Here is a 26,527-nt window from a genome sequence, read left to right on the forward strand (position 1 = left end):
GTGGGAGTCCAGCGACATAGCCACTATGCCAACTGCTGGTCCCGAGAATATACTCTCATTCATATTTCATGCCAAAATAAGTTCCAAGTGAACTGATAATTAAGTGTAAAAAGAAGAAACCCTAAGAGTACTATAAAAACACATGAGGAACAAGGTTTAACAAACTTACGGTGAAAAGGGCCTTTGCAATCAAAGCTCAAAATTCACAAATAATAACAGAAGAGATTTCTCTGACAAAGCTAGTCACTTCTATAAATTTATCTTAAAGAAACATTTGCATATGTGGAAAAAATTATGTAACAAAAGAACAAAATGAACAGCATACTGTAAGTGTTATAAATGTCCACTGATGACTACTGAATGAACAAATTACAGCAGAATCACACAGTGGAATATTATACAATTATGAAAAAGACTGAGAAGAGGAATACGGGTCTAGGAAGGAAATAATTTTCCCTTACTGAATATCCTTTGAAGTTCTTTATTTTTTTAGATTGTCATAAAATCCACCACATAAGAAAAATCAAAGAATAAAATTCAAGAAATGAACCAACAAAGAGTAGCAAATATCCTACATATAGAAAAACCGAGAAAATTCTTACCTTTCTCTGCAAAATTTAAGTGAATGTAGTATGGCAGGCCTCTTCTGACGTAAATTCCATAAGTGTAAAGTGTCATCAGCCAAGGCACTCACAAGAGCTCCCTTAAAAATAAAGAATATTTTATATGTCATACATTTGACAAATGTTAAAGCTATTAAACTAAATAGGTGCCCCAAAACCCACTTTCCAAATTTCAAAAGTTTCTACCAGGAGACTTAGTTCTAAGAAATACTTGTCTCACCTAAAACCTAAACAGCAGATATAAAAGGATGTATTATGTGTATAAATCAATGTTTGAGTTTTTTCAATAATTCAAAAAAGAATTTTAGTATCTTATAAGCCCAATGTATTTTAGAATCTGGTGGGATTGTATGGTTAAGATCTCACTATTTATATTAGAGATTAGACTATAAATTGCTTGATTGCTGGTGTCATAGCCCTATGACCAACAGAGCAAAGTATCTTAGGAAAAGACTGTCTCGTTTCACTTGTATAAAGACAAATTCTAATGTAAGTACTATACTAGATCATAATGCTACTACTAGAATGGAAATTCGACTATAAACTACTATTTAGAGATTATAACTCTAAAATATAAAGACACAGCATTTGGCACACTAATACCAGCATCTAAGGGGTTTAAAATGATTAATTCAGAACAGTTTAAACATCATATACTCTCAAATACTAGTATGTTAAGAATCATTGAGGTGACTTAGTCTCATTCTAAACCTATTAAATTGGATTTTTTTTTTTTTTTGGAGAGATTTTCGCTATAGGACGCGCACGCTCGCCAGATAGACGGAGAGAGACATAGAGACAGAAAGCGAGAAATCAACCCCCAGGGGGGATGGTCACGCCACAATCCCTTCTCCTCCACTCTCCTCTTGGGATCTTGGGCACGCACACACACGTGCCCGGTGTGAGTTTTAAACCATCGGGTCCGGGACGCGAACTGCAGTCAACTATGTGGGAGTCCAGCGACATGGCCATTACGCTAACTGCTGGTTCCCAGGAATTTTCAAAATAAGGACCTATATAGGTGTATTTTTGTTTCTTTTTTTCTTTCCTTTTTTTTTTTAAGAAGCTTCTGCTATAGGGCGTATGCACTCCCTGAGGAGACAAGAGAGACAGAAAGCAAGAAATCATCTCTCCCAGGGAATGGACACACCACAATCCCTTCTACTCCATTCTCTTCTCAAGATTTTGGGTCTGTACGCACAGGTGTCTGGCATGAGTTTCAAGCTGCCAGATCCAGGACTTGAACCATAGTTGACCACGTGGGAGTCCAACATCAAAACCATTACACCACTTTCTGGTTTCTATAGGTATATTGTTAAACATCTCAAGAGCTGATTGTGATGTGTAAACAAGATTAAAAATTTCTAGACTGAGGAATAATTCATTAAGACATTTGAATGTTTTCCCTCAAGAGAGTCCCTTTGACTTACACTGAGGGAAGAAAAAGATGGAGATGTAACATGAAGAATTTAGACTAATTTCAAAAAAGATTTGCAATCTCAATGCTTTATTATGAAAAATCCTAAGATTCCTTTTTAAAAGGAAAGAGCTTCTCACCTATACAAAAGGATTAATACAGCTGCCAAGACAAGATTTATATTAAGTAATCTCTTCAAGTCTTTTTCCCCATCAGTGTTACTGTTTGTATAACTCCTACAGCTACATTATGACAACTAGAAATAAGAAATACTCTCATTTTTACACATACTCTCCCCTCTCCATTTTACTAGAAAGCATCTTCATCTTACCTACCACTTGGAAGTAGATAAACTCAAAGGATTCTGGATATCAAAGATTTGTACTGTGAATTCTTATTTCCACTGTAGTATCAGACCACATAATCACCTTTCTAAAAACATTCGCCTCATCTTAAAATACCAAAGGAAAAAAAGACGCGTAATCAAAACAGGTAGCACACCATTTGGAAAGTCTGAAGTAACGGAGGCCTGGGAATAGTTCCCAAGCCAGGCTGAACATGCAGGATGTGGATACATGTACCTTAATTCTAGCTAATTAAGAGGCTAGGAAAGGAAGATCATGACAGTAAGATAATGTCAAAAAATACCTATTTAGGGACCAGCAGTTAGCGTAATGGCTATGTCGTTATATCTACTTCTCTCTTCCTTTTCTACTTCTCTCTTCCTTTGGGAGAAAAATGGCAACAGCTGAACTCCTCCTATGGTGCCTTCTCCACCTACATACTCTTTTCCAGAACAATGAAAGCAAGTAGCTACTCTCAATTATAACCATTTTCTAAGTATTCTTTTAAGTTATTACTTTATGTACTTAAAATGTAACATTTAAGCATGTCAAATAAAATTAAATGGTCATCTCAAAGCAATCTATGATGGTGCCAGCAGATGGCGTAATAGTTACATAGCTGGATATGACCAAGGGATCTGAGCCCCAGTCCTGAAAGCTCGAAACTCACACTGGGCACATGTGCATGTGTCCAACATCCTGAAAGGAGAACGGAGGAAAAGGGACTGTGGCATGGCCATCCCACCTGGGTGATTTCTCGCTTTCTATATCTGTCTCTGTGTGCCTTTCTAGCAAGATCACATGCCCTATAGCAAAAAAACCAAACCTTTAAAAAAAAAAAAAAAAACAAGCAGTTTATGATGAATCACATTACAAAAGAAAAAAATCCTGTTAAATGAATAACACAACATAAACTTCTTAGAATTTCTAAAATTTAGATGTAGATAATCAATTTGCAATATGTTACTTACACTGGCTCATGTACTACTCTTAAAAAACTATCATAACACAAGGACAAAAATGGAGAACAGGTTAATGGTTGCCAAGGAGGACAGACTGATGGCAAATGGAAGTTCAATTTTAAAGGGATTCCCTTATCGCTGAGGAAACATTTTCATTCCTGAGGGGACTCCTTTACAGTGATGGAACTTACCCATTATGATTGTGGTGGTCACTATATGGATCTAAATATGAGATAAAGTTGCACAAATATGTCGTAAAGTTCCATACATACACATGGAAAATGAATCAAAGTGAGGTCTGTAAGTATAACAGTACTATTTTGATGTCGCTGTCCTGGTTTGATATTATACTATTTATATAAAATATTATTGTTAGGGTAAGAAGGGAGAAGGGTACATAGATTCTCTATTAACTATTTTGAAACTTAACTGAGTCTAGTCCACAATAAAACATTCTTAAAAAGAGGAAAAGTAATCCTAGGTCTTTATATATGGGTTCAAGAACTTTCTATATTGTGATTTATTTTTTGCAGTTTTAACATCCTAAAATCTCTGATGTATGAATAATCGTTCTACACAGAACAGTAAAATTTGCAAAAAAAAAAAAAAAAAAAAAAAACTTCTGACCTTGAGAAAAACCTAAACAATTACAAATTATATTGATCACAGTTTTACTGAATTTTCTTTATTAACATTTTTAACTTTTTAATACCCAGATGTCTCTCTTAAATCTTGATATTAATAAACCATTTATCAGTAATTTATTTTGTTTCATACACATTTAAGAATTTATTCCATGTATCCTAAGGGTTTAGAGGCAAAAAATGTCCACAAACTATCCTCATGTCTAAGGAGATCAGAGCCTCTTCTGGAGTAATTTCTCTTTCTTCCTGCTATGACCAACTTTCCCTGCCTGTTACTACAGTAAATGTCTATTCTCAAAGCTGCTCCCACTTTTTAAAAATCAGCAAGTGCAGTGTCTCCTGATAACATGGAGTTCTTTCTAGCTCCCTCCTTACTTCACAAGTTTATTAAAAAAAAAAAAAAAAAAAGCATCATCAATTATTTCAACCAATAAGTGACACAACTTGAGTTTTACTTAAGGACTCCGGGCAGTAAACACTTGCTAATGGACGTTGGTTCTGTGGTTGTATTTCAAAACAATTCATTTTAAAAGTACATTCTGTTTATTTACAATAAGCTCAATCTTTTAAAAATATTTTAATATAGATTTTTATGTTACTTAACCTTTAATATCCCTGAAATAAAATCTAAATGAAACCCTTTGTACCAAAAAATTTTACCTTGTACCAACCATTCTGTTTGCGACACTGTTCTGAGAAAATATCTTACATTATTTATGTAACTGTCATGATGGTGCCTTCAAATGAATTACTATTGTCTTTCTGACCCACAAGAAATTACTTTCTACAAATATTTAAATATGAATGCATGCAAGAAATCTGAAAACTAGATGTGGCCCTATTTCAGCTATTAGTAGGAGGGATTAAAACAATTCACTAACCTCATTAATCAGGAACTGGAGCTGGATTACTGCTGCTCCACTTTCATGTTGGCAATAACATTCTACTCCTGGACGACCAAAGCTGTCATTCATTCCATTAAGGAGTGTATGGTATATGTAGGGTTTATTGTTGTTTTAAATTTGTAGGTTATATAATAAACTAGTAACCATCTTGTTGATGGAATAGTCAATACACTCTATTTAATAAAGATGAGATTTAGGTAAGGTTTATTACGCATCAATCTAGACTGTTAGTTTCTGTTGTTAATCAGAAGTCTCAAAGTAGGTTTAGAAGAAATAATGAAGTGTTCTTTTGAGAAAAAAGTGAAGTACTAAATCCAGCAATATGCAGAAACAAAGTAATAAATAATTAATATAACTTAATCTGGCCCAAATTGTTTTGTTCCCCTCAAAATAACAAGAGGAAGAGAAAGTAGTTGATTAGTAGCATCGAATTCTGTCCAAGTCAGCACATGAATCTGAAAAGTAAGCAAATGTCATTTTGGAATATTGCTTTTAGGAACAATAATCATTTTATTATCATATTTCAGTACTGCAGTGTTATTTTTAAGTGGCTAAAAATACAATGAAGAACCACAAAACTGTATTTCTAATTGCAGCATGATGTTGTATCACCAATTAAGGCATCAATCTTTTACAACAGGCATGAATATGGATAAACATTAATTTGCATATTAACAGCAAACATTAATACATTTCCTATGGGTCAGGCATTACTATAAACATACTATACATACATACTCACAAACATACTATACATACTCACTTAATCCTAATAATTCATGAAGAACATGTTATTTTCTCCTCTTTAAACAGATAAGGAAATTGAAGTACAAAGAAATTAACTAAACTGACCCAACACAACTAGTCAACAGTGGGGGTAAAATATGAATGAGAATTCTAGCTCCATCATCTACATTCTTAATAAAACACACTGAGTAAATAAAACAGTACAAGTTAACCCATACACTTATAGAACTATGTGACAGATGCTATATGCATTGCTACCCTCATAAACTTGAAATAAGATGGAAATTGTTTTAAAATGCTGCTATACTAATCTTATTTTCACTAGTTAATAAAATATTCAGTAAAAAATGCAAAAATAAAATTTAGTGGGATTTAATAAAATTAATAAAACTCACAGAAGCGTACAGATAATGTCTACATTTTATTAAAACAAGTCACAGGGGTCTTTATAATGAAAAAAGTAATTGTATCACATGTCAAATTCCCACTTCTGTGTGTTTTTTCCTTTGGACTTTTGAAAATTTTTCTAGGTCACATTTACTTTCAATAGATAATTTTTTTTCCTATTACTTAGCAATTAAGTTTTCTATTACTTTATAAAATAATAAGAAGTATGTTTAGCATGTAGTACACCCTACTCTAGCCAATGTCAACAGTATTTACTTTCAATAGTTTTTTTTTCTATTACTAGCAAATAAGTTTCCTATTATTTTATAAAGTAATAGATGATTAAATATGTTTATCATGTGGTACCTTACTCTAGTCAGTGTCAACAGTATTTCTGCTACATCAGTTGAATGTACATATGGTTACATTTGCTGAAATGTAACTATAGGAAACAAGATTTCAATTTGCTACAATAGTGACTTGTTCCACCCATTTCTTATTTTAGAGAACAGCACAGGACTTGCCCATTCTCCCAATAGAGTGGAGACCCTAATCAGTCTTTTTGATGTTTTTTCATCTTGTAGCCCATAGAAGGTAAAGATGGCACACATCAAAATGACTTTCCTAATCAAGTTTGTTTAACCTAGTCACTTAATGTTTCCATTTTACAACTCTGATAGGTATTACAGATACAAATTATGGCCTTTATCCTCAAAAGTCTTAAAGTCTAGCAATATAAAAACAAAACTAATATACTAAATAGTCTAAGTAGGTAAGATGTTGTAGATGAGAAAATTACATAAAATAAAAAAATACTTTTCCATATTTTCACAAATATCAGTTCACTTGTGATCTTAGTGGGCCTTACTCTATATGCCCATACTGCTCTTTTGTTTTCTCCCATGCTTATTACACAGTCGTACTGAGCTCTGTAGCTACTTCCTTACTTCCCTCCACTGGGACCATCTGTGACTAAATTATAGGATTATGTTTGAAAGCCTCCTATCTGGTTTCAGGGAATAAGAACATAGCAATCTGCTCTCTCTACCCTTTCAGCCTAGAAAAGTTACGGTACATGGTAGACACTATAATCACTATAATAAAGATTTATGAATAAATGAATGAGCTTTCTTATAATATAAGAAATATGTTTATGTCCAGTTATATTTTCTTAGGTAATAGCTCACTTTTTAGAAAATGAACAAAAAGTGTAGGACAGTACCAACATGTATTTGCCTCCATCAGGGGACTGGACTGGACTGTCTCTAGGGTCCCATTACAATTCTTAAAATTTCATGAATCATGTACAGTTATTAAATGTAAATTTTTAAAAATTGTGAATGTATATTTCCAGTCCATTCATTTTCTCTCCAACCATTTGTTAGGTTGTTGTTATAATCACAACAATAATTCCTCTTAGTGCTTATTCTTGCTTCAAGGATTTATTCTGTACTGTCAGCAAGACAGAGTCAAAAATTAGTAAAGGAAACAGGCTTTGGGACCACAGCCAGTGGTTACGTTCTGAGAGTAGAGCTCTGGGCAAGTTTTTATTGTTGCCACTACCACTGTGTATTATGGGAACACCTGACACATTATTCTGACAACTGCTACTTTTATGAAGAAAGTGATAATATCAAAACAAGTATAAACTTAGCAAATTCTTAAAAATTTAAGAATTATCTATCTTCACAGAGAATCTGCTCATCAATTCCTGTCAACAAGGAAAAAGTCAAAGTAATGACATTATTCCAATGTCTATAGAAGTGACATATTCAGTTTTCCAACTGAGTACACAGACTACACAGAAAATTCAAAGCGACTAGAAAACTTCAATGTCCTGTGCAGTTTCTAAAAATATACATTTATATTCTGCAAAGTTTCAAGCTCAGCATAAAGAGTATTGTACTTCCCATGAACTTTATAACTAATAAATTATTGTATAAAATATTATGTATTTATTTAATATTGTATGGAAGTAACTTTCTTTGACCAGATATTCTGCTACCAAACTATGCAAGATTTTAAGGGCAAATAATTCCTTCCTGCCACAGTGAAAATGTAAATCCAAAAGCATAGTTTTAACCCATCATAAACACTCTTTAGAGTTAAACCTGTTATCACATTTTAGTATAAATACATTCTTATACTATCAGCAATCAAAGTAATTCACATGTTTTCTAAGTACTTTAATAAGCCTTCACGAAGTTGCTAGCTTACTGCCTTACTACGCTGTGAATAAAAGGTCAATGAATGTCTCTTTCTTTTAATGACGTAAGTCTTTAGAAGACTTAACTGTCATGTGATTATTTTTCAATAACAAAGACAAATATAAATACCACTATAATATGGTCAAAGCTAGAGGAAAGCATTGAGGAAGTAACAAGACAATGAGCTTTAGATAGGACAAATATCATCTTTTATTCTATATGAACATAAATCAGTTAGTAACTGGAAGTGTTTGACTTCTTCAAATGTACTCCTACAGTTACAACGAATAAAGTAGACAAACAAAAGGGGCACTGGAACCAGCAGGTGCCGTGGTGGTTAAGGCATTAACTCCCATATAGCCATCAAAGGTTCAAGTCCTAGACCCCATGGCTTGAAACTCATGCCAGGTATATGTCATGTGTGCCCAAAATCCCAAGAGGAGAAGGGACTGCAACATGGCCATTCCCCTGAGGGATGATTTCTCATTTTTCCTTTCACTGTCTCTGTCCAGCAAATACATGTGCCCTATGGCAAAAAGCTTTAAAAAAAAAAAAAAAAGTTGGGGGAGATCACAGATGTGCCCTACTGAAAATAATACAACTTGTTAAACAAATAAAATTGTTGGCCAGTCCCATAGCCTGGTGGTTAGGAGAAAAAGATCTGAAGATCAAGTACCACTCCCAGAGGCTTGACAAGTATGCCAGGAGCTTGTGTGCCTAAAATCCTGAGGGGATGAGAGATGAATAAGGCATTGTAGTGTTATCACACTGCCCCTGGTGGGGGGGCGGGGTCATAGCTCTCCATCTCTCCTGGTGAGTTCATGACATACCCTCTGGAGAGTAGATAAACAGGTAAAATATCTACAAGTATTAGGTTATAAGGACAAAAATGTAAATCCAGAAAATGTCCTGTCATTAACTAAAACAGCCTATCTATGCTACAGCGTTTTCACCTGTGAAATGAAACTTGTCCTTTCACCTGATCTGTGGATCACCTATAAGTTTAAGACTAAACTTTTCTACTTTATAATTACAACAAAGCATCGATGCACAGCACTTAATCACTGGACTACCAGGACACCCCTTATCATCTAAGATTCCAATTTCCTACAAGTATATGGAATAGCATCTAATTGACTTAATGGAAATACGCTCAAAACAAGACTTTAAAAATAACTTACCAAATATAAATAGGTTAATAATATAGTAGAAAATGTTTTGTTTATTATGAGTTATGAATGTGTTAATACGAAGCCTTTGTCACATAAAGATTATTTACACTCTTAACTTAGGATACCTCTGTTCTACATTTTACCTTCTTGACAAACATCAGTTTTAAAACCTCTTTTTTAAAGTTTATGTACTTTTTCTCCCTATAAAAATTAATATAGACTTCTGGACTCTGGTCCAACATGAAAAGAGCAAGGAAGTCAATAGTAACAACAAGTAAAAAGCTGGACAAACCAGCAAATCAGCAACTCTCCTTAGGGGCAGACCCAATAGCCTGGTGGTGGTGAAAAGAAGCCAGATCTCACGTGACTAAATATGGTCTGAATCCAGCCCCAGAGGCTTGACAAACATGCAGGGCAAGACGAGCCCCAAATCCTGACAGGACGGAGAAATAGACGACAAGGGATTACAATATAACCACGCCTTACTAGGAGGTGCTTCCTTTCTCCCCCTCATCCTGTCCTTCTGTGTCTTTGGTGAGTGCATGTGCCCTCCGGTAAAAATAACAAAAACAAAAAACAAAATACTCTTCAGATTAATAAGGGAAGTGAGGTCACACTGCAAACCATCACCCTCAAATTAGGAAGACAGACAAGTAAATATAGAGAATTATAAATTACTGAAATAAAAGCCCATCACTAGAAACCTCTGCGGGAATCAGTACCAGAGTAAAGAAACAAGTACTGTAACTAACAAATTGCTAAAGGCAATTACATAGGTGTGGAAGCCCAAAATGCCACAGGGACCCTGTCATAGAGGTGTCACCATAATTTTATGAGTTTTATGAGGAATTTGACTAGGTTCTCACAGTGAATACTGTAGAAAAACTCCCTCCTGCATCCAATGGAAGGGGGGAAGCAATAATATTTAAATATATCAAAATATTCAGTTCTTAAAACAAAGTCTGCCTTGGTGTTATCAGAGTCTAAAAACCCAGGGTTTTACCCAAGTCTAACCTGCAAAAAGAAAAATACCCAACCAATCAAAGGGCCTAAGCTTTATAACTAGACGAACAGAAATGTCCAACCCAGCCCACTCTGGCCATCCTGTTCAAGAAAGGCTCATTAACAGATTGAGACTTAGTCATGGGACTGTAGAATGTTTCCTTCCTCCACACCTCACTGCCACATCAAAAGGGTCTTCAAAAAGCCCATGAAAAACACACATTAAAAAACCTATTCAGGGAACCAGCAGTTAGCGTAATGGCTATGTCGCTGGACTCCCACGTAGTCGACCGCGGCTCGCATCCCGGACCCGGTGGCTTAAAACTCACGCCGGGCACGTGTGCGTGCATGCCCAAGATCCCGAGAGGAGAATGGAGGAGAAGGGATTGCGGCGTGACCATCCCCCCTGAGGGGTGATTTCTCGCTTTCTGTCTCTCTGTCTCTGTCTGTCTGGTGAGCGCACGCGCCCTATAGCGAAAACCTCTCCAAAAAAACCATTCACAGATTTCTTTATTAAAATTTCTGCCAGAGGGCAAGCGTGCTCACTGGAGACAAAACAGAGGGAGAGCGAAAGCAAGAAAGTGCCCCCATGGGTCATGGTCATGCAGCAATCCCTTCTTTCTCCTCCTTTTCACCCACCTTTTTGAATTTTAGGCAGGCACACATATGAACCTGGTGTGCTGGTCAAGCCACCAGAGTGCAAGTCCCCCACAAGGAGGGCTAGGTGGGATACAGTCTCTTTAACTACTGGGCCAGGAGTTGGCCTTCAGAATTTTTTTGCACCAAAATAAACTCATATTAATTTGTTATAACATGTCTAAACAGGATCTAGTTTGTGGCACTAAGAAGGACAAGACATCAGCTTAAAAAGAGCCTCTATCAAAACACCATAAAGTCCTCTAAAATGGAAGCCAGAGCAAATATTAAATTTATGGTGAAGCCTGAGGAGAAGAATGGCGAAATCACTCATGTTTTATGAAATGTTTATGGGTACAAAGCCTCAAAGATATCAGCATTCAGAATTGAGTAACTAGTTTAAGAAGGGACAAGATGGTGCTAAATATAATGTCAACAGTCCCAGATCATCCATATCAACTTGGAAGGGAAAAAACATGTTTATGCTCTAATTGAAGAGGACCAACGAGTTCAACAGCAACAACAGCCAACACCAAAGATACATCAATCATTTCAGTGTATCCAATTTTGATTGACAAATTACAACTGAGCAAACTTTCTGGTCTATGGGTGCCAAAAACACTGCACCCAGTTAAGCTGCACGCAAGAGCAGAGCTTTTAATGAAAATTTTGAACAAGGAGGGTCAAGATACTGAAGCATTTCTTCAAAGATTTATAAAAGGAGCCAACACATGGCTTTGTACAATCCTGATAACAAAGCACATTCAAAACAATGGCCACCAAGTGGTGGAAGTGATCCAGTCAAAGCAAAAGCATATCAGTCAAGAGCAAATGTCAAAACAAGAGTTATGTGAGGTGAACAAGTCATTCTTCTTGTTGACTTTCTGGAGGGCCAAAGAACAATAAATATATCTGCCTATTATAGATAGTTTAAGCTAGGGTAGACTAATCCCCAAGAAAGTTTCACCGGAGTCCTATTGCACCACATCAATGATCCTACACATTTCTTCATCAAACAAGGGCAATTCTGCAAAAGTGTCCATGGCAAGTCATTAGGGATCTACCTTATAGTCCTTATTTGGCTCCATCTGACTTCCTTTCTGTTTCCTAATCTTCCCCCCCCCCCCCCGAGAGATTTTTGCTATAGGGCATGTGCACTCACTGGAGAGACAGAGAGTCAGAAAGCAAAAATTCATCCTGGGGGGATGGCCACACTGCAATCCCTTCTCCATTCTCCTCTCAGGGTCCTGGGCCCACATGTACACACATGCCCAGTGTGAATTTCAAGCTGCTGGTTCCAGGACTCAAACCAAGGTCTACCCCGTGGGAGTCCAGCAATGTAACCATCACACCATCTGCTGGTCCCTATTTTCTAATTTTTTTAAAAACTTTATCTATTTATTTGTTTGTTTATTTAATTTTACCAGTGAGGGACAGAGAGAGAGAGAGAGAGAAAGCAAGCAACCAGGTCCGGGACTCGAACTGTAGTCAGCCATGTTAGAGTCCAGCACCCTTAATCACCACGCCACCTGCTGACCCCCTGTTTCTGAATCTTAGAAAATTTTTAAATGGCACTTGTTTCCTTCAGTTAATAATATAAAAAAGATTACACTGCCATGGTTAAATTTCCAGGACCCTCAGTTCTCTACGGATGGACTAAGTGGCTATTATCATTGCTTATGTAAGTATCTTCAACTTGATGGAACTTATATTGAGAAATAAAGTTTGTTTTTATTTTGGTCTCTCATTCTGTTTTTCCATTACCTTTGTAAAGTCTGATCATCCTAAAAGCTTGTTCAAAGTAGTTCTTTTTACTTAGTATATCATATTCGGATATCAAGGGAAAAAACTGAAAACATTCTAAAAGAAAATATACATATACAGACCAGCAGTTGGCATATTGGCTATGTGGCTGGACTCCCATGTAGGCAACCACAGTTCGAGTCCTGAACCCAGTGGCTTAAAGTCATGCCAGGCGTGTGTGTGTGTGTGTGTGTGTGTCCAAGATCCCAAGAGGAGAATGGAGGAGAAGGGATAGTGGTGTGGCCATCCTCCCTGGGGGGTGATTTCTCACTTTCTGTCTGTCTCTCTCTGTCTTTCTGCAGAGCGCATGCACCCTATAGCAAAAACCTCTTTTAAAAAAGCAAACTATATACTTTAAAAAGACATCATAAACAACAGAAATAGATTTAGAAACAGCAGAAAAACATCAAGATTCAACCACTGGATGGTCAGAAAAGTCATGACTCATTTTTGCCTAGAAAAATATGTCATGACTTTTCCAATGACCTAATACATAAGATTAGAAATTTAAAACCACTATGATGTATATGCAAAAGGCTCTACTGCAAAATGTAGACAGTATCAGAGAATAAATGCACCATATAAGCAGAGAGATGGACGTTCTAAGGGGAAAAAATGCTATAAACTGAAGATTCTGTAACATAAAATAAAAATGTCTTTGATGGGCTTGATAGTGGACTGAACATATCTGAAGAAACAATCTCTGAGCTTCATAGTATCTCAACAGAAACTTCCAAAATTGAAAAGCAAAGAGAAATAAAACTAGAAAAATCAGAACAGAATACACACAAATTATGGGACAACTACAAAAGGTGTAATATACATGTAAAGGGAATATCAGGAAAAGAGAGAAACTGAAGCAATAGTGACTAAAAATTTCCCTAAATTATTGTCAGACATCAAACTACAGATCGAAGAGGCTCAGAAAACATCAAACAAAGAGGGGGAAGAGGGACTATGCACAGGCATATCATATGCAAATAAGAGAAAATCAAATAAAAAATCCTGAAAGAAGCCAAAGACAAAAACAAAACAGAACAAAAAATCTTACCACAGGAAACAAAGATAAAAATTACATCTGACTTCCCATCAGAAACCATGCAAACGATAAGAGAAGTAAAATAATTCCATTCCTTGAGAAATTGGTCTTCAAAAGTAAAGAAGTGGGGCCACAAAGTAGTACCGAGATAAAACATGATAATCTACAAAGCTGACCCACATGGCAGGGTTCCAGGTTGATGTCCGGTATGAAATTAATAATAGTGTGTCAAAATACGTTAGACAAAAACTGATAGAACTACAAGGAAAAATAGATGGATCTAACACTAAGAGGCAGATACCCTCTATTAGAAAAGAGCAAGGAGAAAATTGGTACCAATCCAGTTGAACCAAATCATCAATCAGCTAGATATAACGGGTATCTGCAGACCACTACACCAAATTATGGGCAAATACATATTTTTCTCAAACTCACATAAAATGTTTGTTGAGACAAACCACATTTGGGGGCATAAGACACACCTTGACAAATTTAAATATGATATCTGCTTGTGGACTAAAATGGAATTGAACTGAAAATCAAAAAGAAGAGAGCTGAAAACTCCCAAAGTACATGGAGATTAAACCACACAATTCTAACACATAGGTCAATAAAAATATCTCAGAGAAATTTTAAAATATTTTAAGCCAAATGAAAATGACAAGAATACTTAGTGAAATTTGATAGAGGCAGAGAAGTCTGTGCTTAGAGGAATTTTAGAGTATTGACTTAATATATTAGAAAAGAAGATCCTAAAGTCAATCATATAACTTAAGGAAACTAGAAAAAGAAGATGAAATTAAATCCAATGCAAGGAGAAAAAAAAGAAACAATAAAAATCAGAGCAAAAATCAATAAAATTGAAAAAAGAAAATCAAGAGGGAAAAAAAAAAGATGGTTCTTTTTAAAAATCAATAAACTCAACAAGCCTACAGCCAAGCTAATTAAGGAGAAAAGAAAGAGGACACAAATTACTAATATCAGAAATAAAAGAGAGACATCACTATATTTTCATTGACATTAGAAGGACGGTAAAAGAATATTATGAAGGGAACCAGCAGTTAGCGTAATGGCTATGTCGCTGGACTCCCACCTAGTCGACCGCGGTTCGTGTCCCGGACCCGGTGCCTTAAAACTCATGCCGGGCGCGTGTGCGTGCGTGCCCAAGATCCTGAGAGGAGAATGGAGGAGAAGGGATTATGGCGTGACCATCCCCCATGGGGGGTGATTTCTCGCTTTCTGTCTCTATGTCTCTCTCTGTCTGTCTGGCGAGCGCACACGCCCTACAGTGAAAATCTCTCAAAAAAAAAAAAAAAAAAGAATATTATGAAGACTTACTACGCCCATAATTTTGATAAAATAGATTAAATGAATTAATTCCTTTAAAAATAGAATCTGCCAAAACTCACAAAAGAATAAACAAACAATCTGATTATGCCTATACCTAGTAAAGAAATTGAACCAATTAATAACCTTCCAAAACATAAAGCACCAGGTCAAGATGGGTTCTCTGGTTTATTATACAAACTCTCTATAATCTCTCGGAAAATAGAAGCAGAAGAAATATTTCCTAACTCATTCTAATGCCAATATTACCCTAATATTAAAAACAAAGACATTAAAAAGAAAGAAAATTACACACCAGTATCACTCATGAACACAAATGCAAAAACCTCAATAAAAATTTTTTTTGAGAGTTGTTTTTTTTTGTTTTGTTTTTGTTTTTTTTTTTTGCTATAGGGCGCATGCACTCACCAGACAGACAGAGACAGAGAGATAGAAAGTGAAAAATTACCCCCCGGGGTGGGGGGTGGATGGCCATGCCGCAATCCCTTCTCCTCCATTCTCCTCTCCAGGTCTCCTCTCGGGATCTTGGGCACGCACGCACACGCACCCGGCGTGAGTTTAAGCCACCAGGTCTGGGACGCCAACTGCGGTACACTACGTGGGAGTCCAGTGACATAGCCATGTCACTGGATGCTGGTCCCATCTCAATAAAATTTTAACAAACTAAATCTAACAATGTTGAAAAGAATTACAGAGCGGGACCATTAGTTAGCGTAATGGCTATGTCGCTGAACTCCCATGTAGTTGTCCGCGGTTCGAGTCCTGGATTTGGTGGCTTAAACTCATGCCGGGCGTGTGTGTGTACGTGCCCATGATCCCTAGAGGAGAATGGAGAAGGTATTTCAGCGTGACCATCCCCCCCCAGGGGGGGTGATTTCTCACTTTCTGTCTCTCTGGCGAGCACATGCACCCTATACCAAAAAAACCTCTCCCCCCACCAAAAAAAAAAAATTACATAGCATGTTCCAGGTATGAAAGGTAGGTCCAACATTTGAAAATCAAGTAATGGAATTTATCACTTTAATAGGCTAAAGAAAAAAAAATCACATAATTATATCAATAGATTCGGTGAAAAGCAAAATCCATGACTCATTCATGATAAAAACTGCCAGTCAGCTAGGCATACAAGGGAAGTTCCTCAATTCAATAAAGAACATCTACAAAAAACTACAGCTAGAATACTTAATGGAAAAATAAATTAATAAAACCTTAGCCAATAATGTTTCATCATTAGGAACAAGGCAAAAGATGTTCCCTCTCATCATTCCTTTTCAACAATGAAACTGTAGTCCTAGCTAATATAATCAAAAAAATAATAAAAAGTATATAGATTGGAAAGAAATAAAACTCTGTTCACCGATGGTGTGATCATCTATGAAGACAATCAGAAAGAACTAACAAGAAAGGGAACCAGCAATTAGTGTAATGGCTATGTCACTGGACTCCCACATAGTCGACACGGTTCGCGTCCCAGACCCGGTGGCTTAAAACTCACGCCGGGCGCGTGTGCGTGCGTGCTCAAGATTCCGAGAGGAGTACGGAGGAGAAGGGATTGCGGCGTGACCATCCCCCCTGGGGGGTGATTTGTCACTTTCTGTCTCTATGTCTCTCTCTGTCTGTCTGGCGAGCGTACACGCCCTGTAGCGAAAAACCTCTCCAAAAATAAAAAAGAAAAAAAAGAACTAACAAGAAAAAAACTCTTGGCACTAACAAGTGATTATGCAAGATTGTCAAATAACAAGATTAACATGCAAGAGTCATTTGCTTTCCTGTATATACCAACAATAAACAAATGGAACTAGAAATTTAAAAACACAATACAATTTACATTAGCACTCTGAAAAAAAGAAAAACAGTCATGTCCCACACAGTAGTGCTGCAGCCAACAACAAACGGCATACGCAACAGCGGTGCTGTAAAACTGTAACAGGCTATATCATGCAGTCCCGGCATGTAGTAAGATATACCAACCGGCCCATTCAAGTACATTCTATGAGTTTCAATAAGGGTGAAATCGCCTAAAAATGCATTTCTCAAAATGTGCTCCTGTTGTTATTTGACACATGACTGCATTAAATATAAATCCATGGGGCCCACAGCTGGTGTGATGGTTAAGGCACTGGATTCCCACATGGCTGACCATGCCTCAAGTCCCAGACCTGGCAGCTTGAGAATTATGCTGAGCGCGTGTGCATACATGCCCAAAATCCCAAGAGAATGGAGAAGGGATCACCACAGGCCATCCTCCCTGCCCCCCAGGGAATGAGTTCTCTCTTTTTCTCTCTCTTTCTCTCTCTGGCAAGCACACATGCCTATGGCAGAAACAAAATATAATAAATGAATGAATAAATCCAACAAAACATGTACAAGATCTCTATGAAGAAATCTAGAAATAAACAATATCAAAGAACAAAAGATTGCTAAATAGGAAGACTCAACACTGTCAAGATGTCAACTCTTTCCAACATGATCTAAAAACAATCCCAGCAAACTGTTCTGTGAATATTAACAAAATCATTCTGAAGTTTATATGAAGAAGCAAAAGCCTCAGAATCGCCAACAAAATACAGAATGGGATGACCAAAGGTGGAAGATTGGCACTACTCAACTTTAAGAGTTACTATAAAGCCAGAGGAATCAAGACAGTGTGGTATCAGTGAAAGAACAGATAAATAGATCTACGGACCAAAGCAAAGTGTACAGAAATAGACCCACATATATGTAATCTACTGATCTCTGACAAAGGAAGGAAGGCAGAATAGAGAAAAAATATTCTTTCCAACAAACGGTGTAAAAACAATTGGCCTTCCACATGTTAAAAAAAAAAAAAAACAATCTAGATCTTATATCCTTCATAAAAGTTGATCACGTACCTAATGTAAAATACAAAACTATAAAATTCTGAGAAGATAACTTGGGAGAAGATGTACATAAACTTGGGTTTGGTGATTATTTTTTTAAATATGACACCAAAGGCATAATATATGAAAGAAGGAAAGATTTGATAAGGTGGACTTAATTAAATTAAAAATGTATACTTTGTGAAAGATGTTAAGAAGGGAATAAAAAGCCATACACTGGAAAAGAACACTGTGAAAAGCATCTCTAATAAAGGACTATTATGCAAAATTTTAAAATCTCTTAGAGGGCTGGCAGGTGGCATGGTGGTTAAGGGTGCTGGACTCCCACATGGCCGACTGAGTTCGACTCCCGAAAATGGCAGCTTGCTTTCTCATTTTCTCTCTCTCACTCTGTCCCTTTCTGGTCATATAGAAAGAATGAAAGAAAGGATGAAAGAAAGAAAAATAAAATAATTATTTAAAAATAACTCCTAGAATACCATAAGAAAAACAAATAATATGAATTTAAAAGTGGACCAAAGACCTTCATGAACACCTCATCTAAGAAGATAACATAAGTACCAAACAAGCATATGAAAAGATGTTCTACATCATAAATCAGACAGAAAACTAAACTAAAACAATGAGATAGCACTACACACCTATTAGGGCGTCCAAAATCCAGAAGATGAACAAGATCAAACGCTGGTGAGGATGTGGAGTAACAGGAACGCACATTCACTGCTGTGGGAGTGCAAAATGATAGTCACTTTGGAAGACAATTTGTAAGTTTCTTACAAAACTAAACATACTCTTCCCAATAATGATGTTCTTAGGTGTTTACCCAAAGAAATTGGAAACTGTATCTATGCAAAAATCTACAACACAAGTATCTAAAGAAGCTTTATTCACTATACGCAAAACCTAGCAACAACCAAGAAAGTCTTCAAATAGTGAATGGGTAAGCAAACTGTAGTACATCCATGGAACTGAACATTACTCAGTACCAAAAAGAAATAAACTATGAGGCCAGTAAAAGGTATGGAAGAAACATATTACTAAGTCAAAGAAGCCAATCTGAAAAGGATACATTCTGCATGATTCTAACTATATGACATTCTGGAAAAGACAAGGCCATGGAAACAGAGAAAAGATTTGTAGTTGCCAGGATTTGGGTGAGAGAAGGAAGAATAGCTCTGAATTTTTAGAGCAATGAAATTATTCTCTACGATATCACAACAGTATGTACATATCAGTATACCTTTGTCCAAATCTACCAAACACAGGTCCAAGAATAAACTCTAATGCAAACTGAAGACTTTAGATGATCATAACGAGTCATGTAGGTCCATCAACTGTAATAAATGTACTGCACTCGGATGGAGATGAGGACAATAGATGGACTATAAATGTGTGGGCCAGGGAATATATGAAAAATCTCTGTACTTTCTGCTCATTTGTGCTATGAACCTAAAATTACTCTAAATCTATTTTTTAAATTAAAATATTAAAAAGCCACATTCTCTGGGGCCAGCAAGTAGGATGGGGATTAAGGCACTTTATCTCACGTGGTCAACTCTGCAGTTCAAGTCTGGACCCAGTGGCTTGAAAAACACACTGGGCACACATAGGTGCATAACAAAAGTCCCAAGAGAATGGAGAAGGGATTGGAGCATGGCCATCCCACCTGAAGAGTGATTTCTCATTCTCTCTCTCTCTCTCTCTCTCTCTCTCTTTCTGTCTCTGTTAAGCACAGATGCCCCATAGCAAAACTTTAAAAAAAAAAAAAAAAAGATAAAGCTCTATCCTCATGATTCTAAGGGTGGACTCATCTAATTTTTACTACTGACTCACAATTCTAACATTCTGCTTATCTGTCATTTAAATCAAACTATAACATGCTATTCTTGCAGTAAAAAATCTAATGAAATGTTAGAAATAACCATAAAAGATGCATAGATCGATATTTAAAAGTTCCTTAATGCAATATAATTACAGCATTTTACAATGTCCAATAGTATCCAAAAAACTAAGTTAACTCTCTCCTTTTAATATGTATGAAACAAGCACCAAAACAAAAAAGTAACTGTAGCACCTAGACTAATATGTAATTACAGTATTAATTGGGTTAGAGTAAGACTCACGCCATCTATTATTATTTTAAGAATTTTTTTATTTCTTATAAGCAGACTACAGTGGTTGAAAATATTCATTCTTATTATTCACTGTTTTAGAGTGAAGAGGTCAAATGAAGAGGTCAAAATGAATTATGTTTTTTTTATCAAAGGCAATTCTTTAGAATGCTTTTTGATACAGAAACATACTTCCAACTGAACTGCTTGTTCAGTCTACTATGAAATATAGTCTTAAAAAATAGTGGTCTTGGTTAAATGAATAAGAAAGAATGTACATTCTCACACAAAAGTAAAAAAAAATCTTTTATCCCAGCATCCATTCTCAGATACCTAATGGCTAGGTTTTTTTCTTGAGTATGGCAAAATGAATTTTAAAAGAGTAATACAACACATTATGAAAAATATAGTACAAAGACAGAAGACAAAAAGAAAAAAATACACAGGAAAAAAGCCACTTAGCAGGAAGTACTGCAATAGTTGATGCCATCACTTACAGACATCTTTGGCAGAGTACTACTGTGAAAAAAGCAGAAGTACAGTTATTACAAGAAAAGATTAGTACTTTCAAAGAAAAGTAGAATTAATCGTTCTTTAACAGACAACCTCACCAGGAAAAGCTTCAGAAGTACTAGATTATACTTATGTGAAAGGGAAACAGGGTCAAAAGTTATTATAAAAAAAAATCCAATTAAAAAAAAAAAAAAAAAAACGGGGGTCACCTAGTAGCCTGGTAGTTAAGGAGGCTAGATCTCACATGGTCAACTATGTGGTTGAGTCTCATACCCGACATTGAAAAACACGCCAGATGCCTGTGCATACATGCCCAAAACTTTGAAAGGAGAAATGGAGATGGATCGTGGCACAGGCTATCCCCTGAGGAGGATGCTTTCTCACTTTCTCTCTCTCTCTCAAGCAAGCACAGGTGTCCTTTAAAGTAAACCTTATTTCTCAGATGAAGATTTATATAGAATCAAAATGATCAGGCTTTATATTCTTAGTTTAAGAGAATCTAAGTCTACATTAATGTTCATTTTAAAATTATAGCAGCATAAAGAAATATTCTCAGCATGCTACCATTTCATGTGTTCTGTCTCTCTGTGACACACACATGACAAACATAATGAGTTGTCGGGAAAGTCATGAGGCATTTTTGCATAGAAATATATAGAAAAATATGTAATGACTTCCCCAGCATCATCATATAATTTCAAAAGAATTGCTACAAGTTAGAGAAATGGAATCAAGTGTAACTTAGCCTTATGTTCACTAGGATTATATCCGTATTTACTGCAACAGGCAAATGATACAAACTGAGCAAGTATGAAAACCGTACCTACTTTCAGTTTTCAATTAAAGTTCCATATACATTCTTTCCAAGAAAAGAAATGTAACATATCTGACTCTAAAAAAGGTAACCAAGCACATGAATTTGCTTCCAGGAACCTCCGAGGCACATTTTTCAGGTTGTTTCCTTCCACTAATGAGTTACTTATGGCCAGTTTGCACATATCTAAGAAATAACAGTATTTTAGTAAAATGATTATATTTACATTTACCTTTAAAGATATCTAGCTAAATGTATCTACATATATCCATATGCTATTAATAAAAATATTTTTAAAAAACTACAATTACAAGTATATTCTTAATAAAATTAAGATGATGTCCAGCTGAATACTTGAATAAGACAGGATCACAGAAATACCAACAAAGGATGCTTAAGTAATCACCTTTGTTATTATTCTACTTATAATTCAACAGAATAATGTCTCTTTTATAGAATCAAACCACATGAAAATAATTCAATTTAGTAATATAGCTGTTATAGATTATTAAGTAGTAGTGAATTTTTTATTTTTTTGAGAAGTTTTTGCTATAAGGCACATGCGCTTGCCAGAAAGACAGAGACAGAGACAGAGAAAGCAAGAAATCACTCCCCGGGGGGATGGCCACGCCACAATCCTTTCTCCTCCATTCTCCTCTCAGGATCTTGGGGACACGTGCGCACGTGCAGGGCATGAGTTTAAGTCACCGGGTCCAGGACTCGAACTGTAGCCGACCACGTGGGAGTCCAGTGACCACATGGGAGTCTATGACCTGTAACATGCAAACTGATGGTCCCAAGAAGTAGTAAATTTTTTCCTAAAATCTTTTTAAATAACTAAAAGGTTAAATTTCAACTGTAATATAAACACAATTCATAAGACTAAAATAAAAATAAAAATTGTTAGCGGTAATTTCTTCCTGAAATTCCTCTCAGTACACACTTTAAAAAGCAAGGCAGTCTGATAAACTAAAGCAGAGACTGGCAAACTTTGGCCTCTGGGTCAAATCCAGCCCACAACCCGATTTTGTAAATAAAGTTTTATTGAGACACATCTATACTCATTCCTTTACATGTAGTCTATGGATGCTTTCGTGATATATACAGGCAGAGTTGAGTAGCTGTCACAGAGAACATAAAACCTAAAGTACTTTATTATCTAGCTCTTTAAAGAAAATGTCTGCTGGGACCAGCAGTTAGCGTAATGGCTATGTTGTTGGACTCCCATGTAGTTAACCGTGGTTCGCGTCCTGGACCCGGTGGCTTAAAACTCATGCCGGGCGCGTGTGCATGCGTGCCCAAGATCCCGAGAGGAGAACAGAGGAAAAGGGATTGCGGCGTGGCCATCCCCCCTGGGGGGTGATTTCTTGCTTTCTGTCTGTCTGTCTGTCTGGCGAGCACACACGCCCTATAGCAAAAACCTCTCAAAAAAGAAAAAAAGAAAATGTCTGCTGATTTGTGAAGAAAAAAATTAGATCTTCATTACTATGTGTGTACACATTTTCTACTGATCCATAATAGCGAACATATTAAGTTAGTCATTCAGAAATCCATATGCTCCCTCTATCTTGATTTTATAATTTGACTATTGCCTAATTACTACGTTCTGGATAAAGTGGAGGATACTGGCTGATTTTGCTGATTTGTATTATACTGGAATACATTGCATCTTCTCATATGATATAATCTTGGCAGTATACCTTAAAAAAAGAATACTACTCAATATAACTGTAATTTCCAGAAGCTCTATTTTCAGACATTTAATGTCTATGTGATATTACTTATCAGGAATCGTAGTGTAGAAATTATTTAGATTTTAGATGATAAAGAAAATATGGTTAAATGGTTAGATGTGGGATGGAATCAAACCAAAAACTGTATCACAAAGAAAATGACACCGGACCCTAAATAATAATGATCTGAACAAGAAAAAGAGTATTCTAGATTTACTGAATTACTAAATACATGGCCCACTGTGAAACACTAAGTAGTGAACAGTAAACTGTGTCAACAATAACAAGAACAAAAAGAATAGAGAAAAAAGGTTACATGGTGAACTGAACCATTAAAGTATCCATTTTTTGGGGGGGGGGGAGGAATTTTGTTATAGGGCACGTGCACTTGCCAGAAAGAGAGAGGCAGAGACAGAAAGCGAAAAATCACCCCCCAGTGGGTATGGCCACGCCGCAATCCCTTTTCCTCCATTCTCCTCTGTTTTGGATCTTGGGCATGCACACATATGTGCCTGGCGTGAGTTTAAGCCACTGGGTCGAGGACTCAAACCACAGTCGACTATATAGGAGTCTAGCATCATAGCTATTATGCCAACTGCTGGTCTCCCCCGGTTTTTTTTTTTTTTTTAAGGAAATGCAAAGAGAAGGAAAAATTAAGGCAACTGAAATTGCTAAATCTAAGGATGACTGCTACATATTTAGATTATTCAAAATTTTAAAATGATAATAGAGGTATGTAGAAGGACACTAAATTCTTTATTTTTATTGCTGCAAGAAAAAATTAGAAGTGGTTTTGAAGTATAAAAAAATTACATTTTACGAAACAAGAGAGTCTTTATGGGAAAAAGTCTCAGTAATTAAACTAGAAAGTACTACTTCTCCTTAGGGTAAATTATGTTGCATGTGACTAAGGGAAGAAAGGTGCATCACCTTTTATGATTACAGTTTTATGAACTCTTAGTTTATTCTATAAAAATTAAGTCAACCATCACTTTTTGTGATTTGCGTTGCTTCCCAAGAAGTTCTGTACTGATAGATAATGTTTCGATCGATCTTAATAAAAGATATTCACATCTAAAAGTTAGTAAAAGTATACCTGGAAATGCCCTTTTATTTCTGTCATTCTGTTATACTATTAAAGGATAAACAATTGTTTAATCAACAATTCCAAAATACTAAGTATACATGGTTAATATGCCAAGTCAGTTCAGGAAATTTTCACTTAATCATTGCACAACTCAACAATACGCACACTCTGATTATTAATTATCTTTTTGTAAAGAACATACCTCTTCCAGTGTATGAAGTTGAAGCCAAATTAATACAATATCCAAAGCTTCTCTTTTATACTCAACTTTATAGTTCAATAATTTACCTATATTACTCCTAGTTATTATTCTGAGTTACTGCACCATTATCAAATTTAGCACAAAAATGACATACCAGCAATTCAAAAAGCTACTCTCTATACTAAATCTCATATAAAAATTAAATCATGTAATTAAGAATTCAGTATTTTTTAACTAAATTCATTTAAATTTTATATCCCAACTATTAATGCCTAAGACAGCAAAGTAAACTTTGTTAATGGTATTTTAAAATGTCCATGTCTCCCATGTCACAATTTAACCTTATCTGTCATTAAAAAATGTTACAACCCACCATCTTAGTATTCAATGTGAGCTGATGTTTCAAGGAAAAATGTTCCTGGTCCTTTCTGTTAACAAATGTTTACATCTGTTCATCTACTGACATTGATTATGAATGTAGTCAATGGATACAAAGCAAAGGGAGCCACAATAGGATGGAGTCCAATACCTCATGTCTTTAACAAAGTACTCAGAACAATCAATCATAGAACCACTCTAGACAGACATTCTCCAAGAACTCTCAAATCATCCACAGGGGAAAATAAATGTCTAGGATCCTAGACTTCAAAGGACTCTTGGAAATCACACATCCCAATTTTCTCATTTTACAGGAAAGGAAACTATGAAGCAAAGATTTCAGATTACTTATACAAGATGAGTCTACAGAACAGAAATCCTCTAATAAAGTATTTTCCATAATTCCTTTACTTTCCTTCTGCAGGATGACAAAGTTATAATATTTAAGAAAACTATATAAAAAAATAGAAAAGAAAGAAAATACCAAAAAGAAATAAAAACTCATCTTACTTAAGGCAGAAAGGCTTACAGAGCACATACTTGATTCCTTAGTATTTAACAAATCCTTTTCAATTCCATACAGTTTCTATCACATTTTGTTTCCCTCCACACACACGCAGACACACAAATCCACTGCAAAATAAACTGCTTTCAGGCATACTCTGTTTCTGGTTGTCTTTAAAAGTAAATTTGACTATTCCTTCTGCTGCAGTAGTCCATGCTGAGAATTACAACTTATAGCTGATACAGTACTCATTCTTTATGCAAAGTCCTCTTTGATGAAGAGCTAAGAGTTGAAAAGAAATGTATTTCAAGGTCCTTGCTTCTCCTCTGTAGCTACAATTCCAAATGACAAGAACTCCACAGAGAGGATGAAGGCGGAGAGGAGTGAATAAATACTTGGCTAAATCCCAGTGGGAACTAATGATTTCGGTTTTAACTATTTCAAACAAAAATCATTACAAAATCTTTTTTTTTCCAGTTCTACACCTATGTTTTGAAAAAATAAAATAAGTAGCAAGTCAAACATTTGTTTCGCTTTATGAGAAGAAGATACATGGGGTGAAGGGTGGAGACAGGAAGAGAGCACAAGAAAGGCATACAAAGAGAGTTATTTTTGACAGGGTGTCACTGTGTCACAATCCTCCTGTTCCTGCCCCAGGCTTCCCATTAGCTGGGAATATGGTCATGCACAAACATGCCTAGCACGTTCAAGTTGGCCTGGGAACCAAACCTGGGCCTCCAATACAGATTCCAGCCCCACAAGCAGTGGCAACTGACTGTGTACCACTGCAATTGGGCTAGAAAACATCCCAATGCTATTTTACAAGTACAGAAAGTCATTAAACAATCATTTATTTAGTAACTACCATGTGTTATCTTATTACACCTAAATCACAATGCTGCAAACTTGTGGTTGAAAATGCAACTATTTAATCCCTAGGGATGAAAGAATTGTTCAACATACACAAAACAGTAAGTGTAATAGATTACATTAAACAAAAGTAAAGATAAGAACCATATGATCATTTCAACTGATGCTGAAAAGCACTTGGTAAAATACAACATCCAGTAATAATTAAGACTTTCAGC

The 26,527-nt window shown here is 35.9% G+C and overlaps 1 protein-coding gene across 2 annotated transcripts in view; it reads right to left on the reverse strand.

The window, feature by feature from the left end:
* The window catches only part of STXBP5 (syntaxin binding protein 5), a 174,201-nt gene that overhangs the window by 138,240 nt on the left and 9,434 nt on the right, over positions 1 to 26,527 (reverse strand). For both annotated transcript variants that reach the window (XM_006154953.3, XM_006154952.3), the window contains exons 3-4: positions 4,872 to 4,953; positions 603 to 703 (exon numbers count right to left, since the gene is read on the reverse strand). In XM_006154953.3, coding sequence (XP_006155015.1) covers positions 603 to 703; positions 4,872 to 4,953 — 183 coding nt within the window. The remainder of the gene's footprint in view (positions 1 to 602; positions 704 to 4,871; positions 4,954 to 26,527) is intronic.

The sequence above is a fragment of the Tupaia chinensis genome, unplaced genomic scaffold (assembly GCF_000334495.1).
Source record: "Tupaia chinensis unplaced genomic scaffold, TupChi_1.0 Scaffold000427_1, whole genome shotgun sequence".
NCBI classification, from domain to species: domain Eukaryota; kingdom Metazoa; phylum Chordata; class Mammalia; order Scandentia; family Tupaiidae; genus Tupaia; species Tupaia belangeri.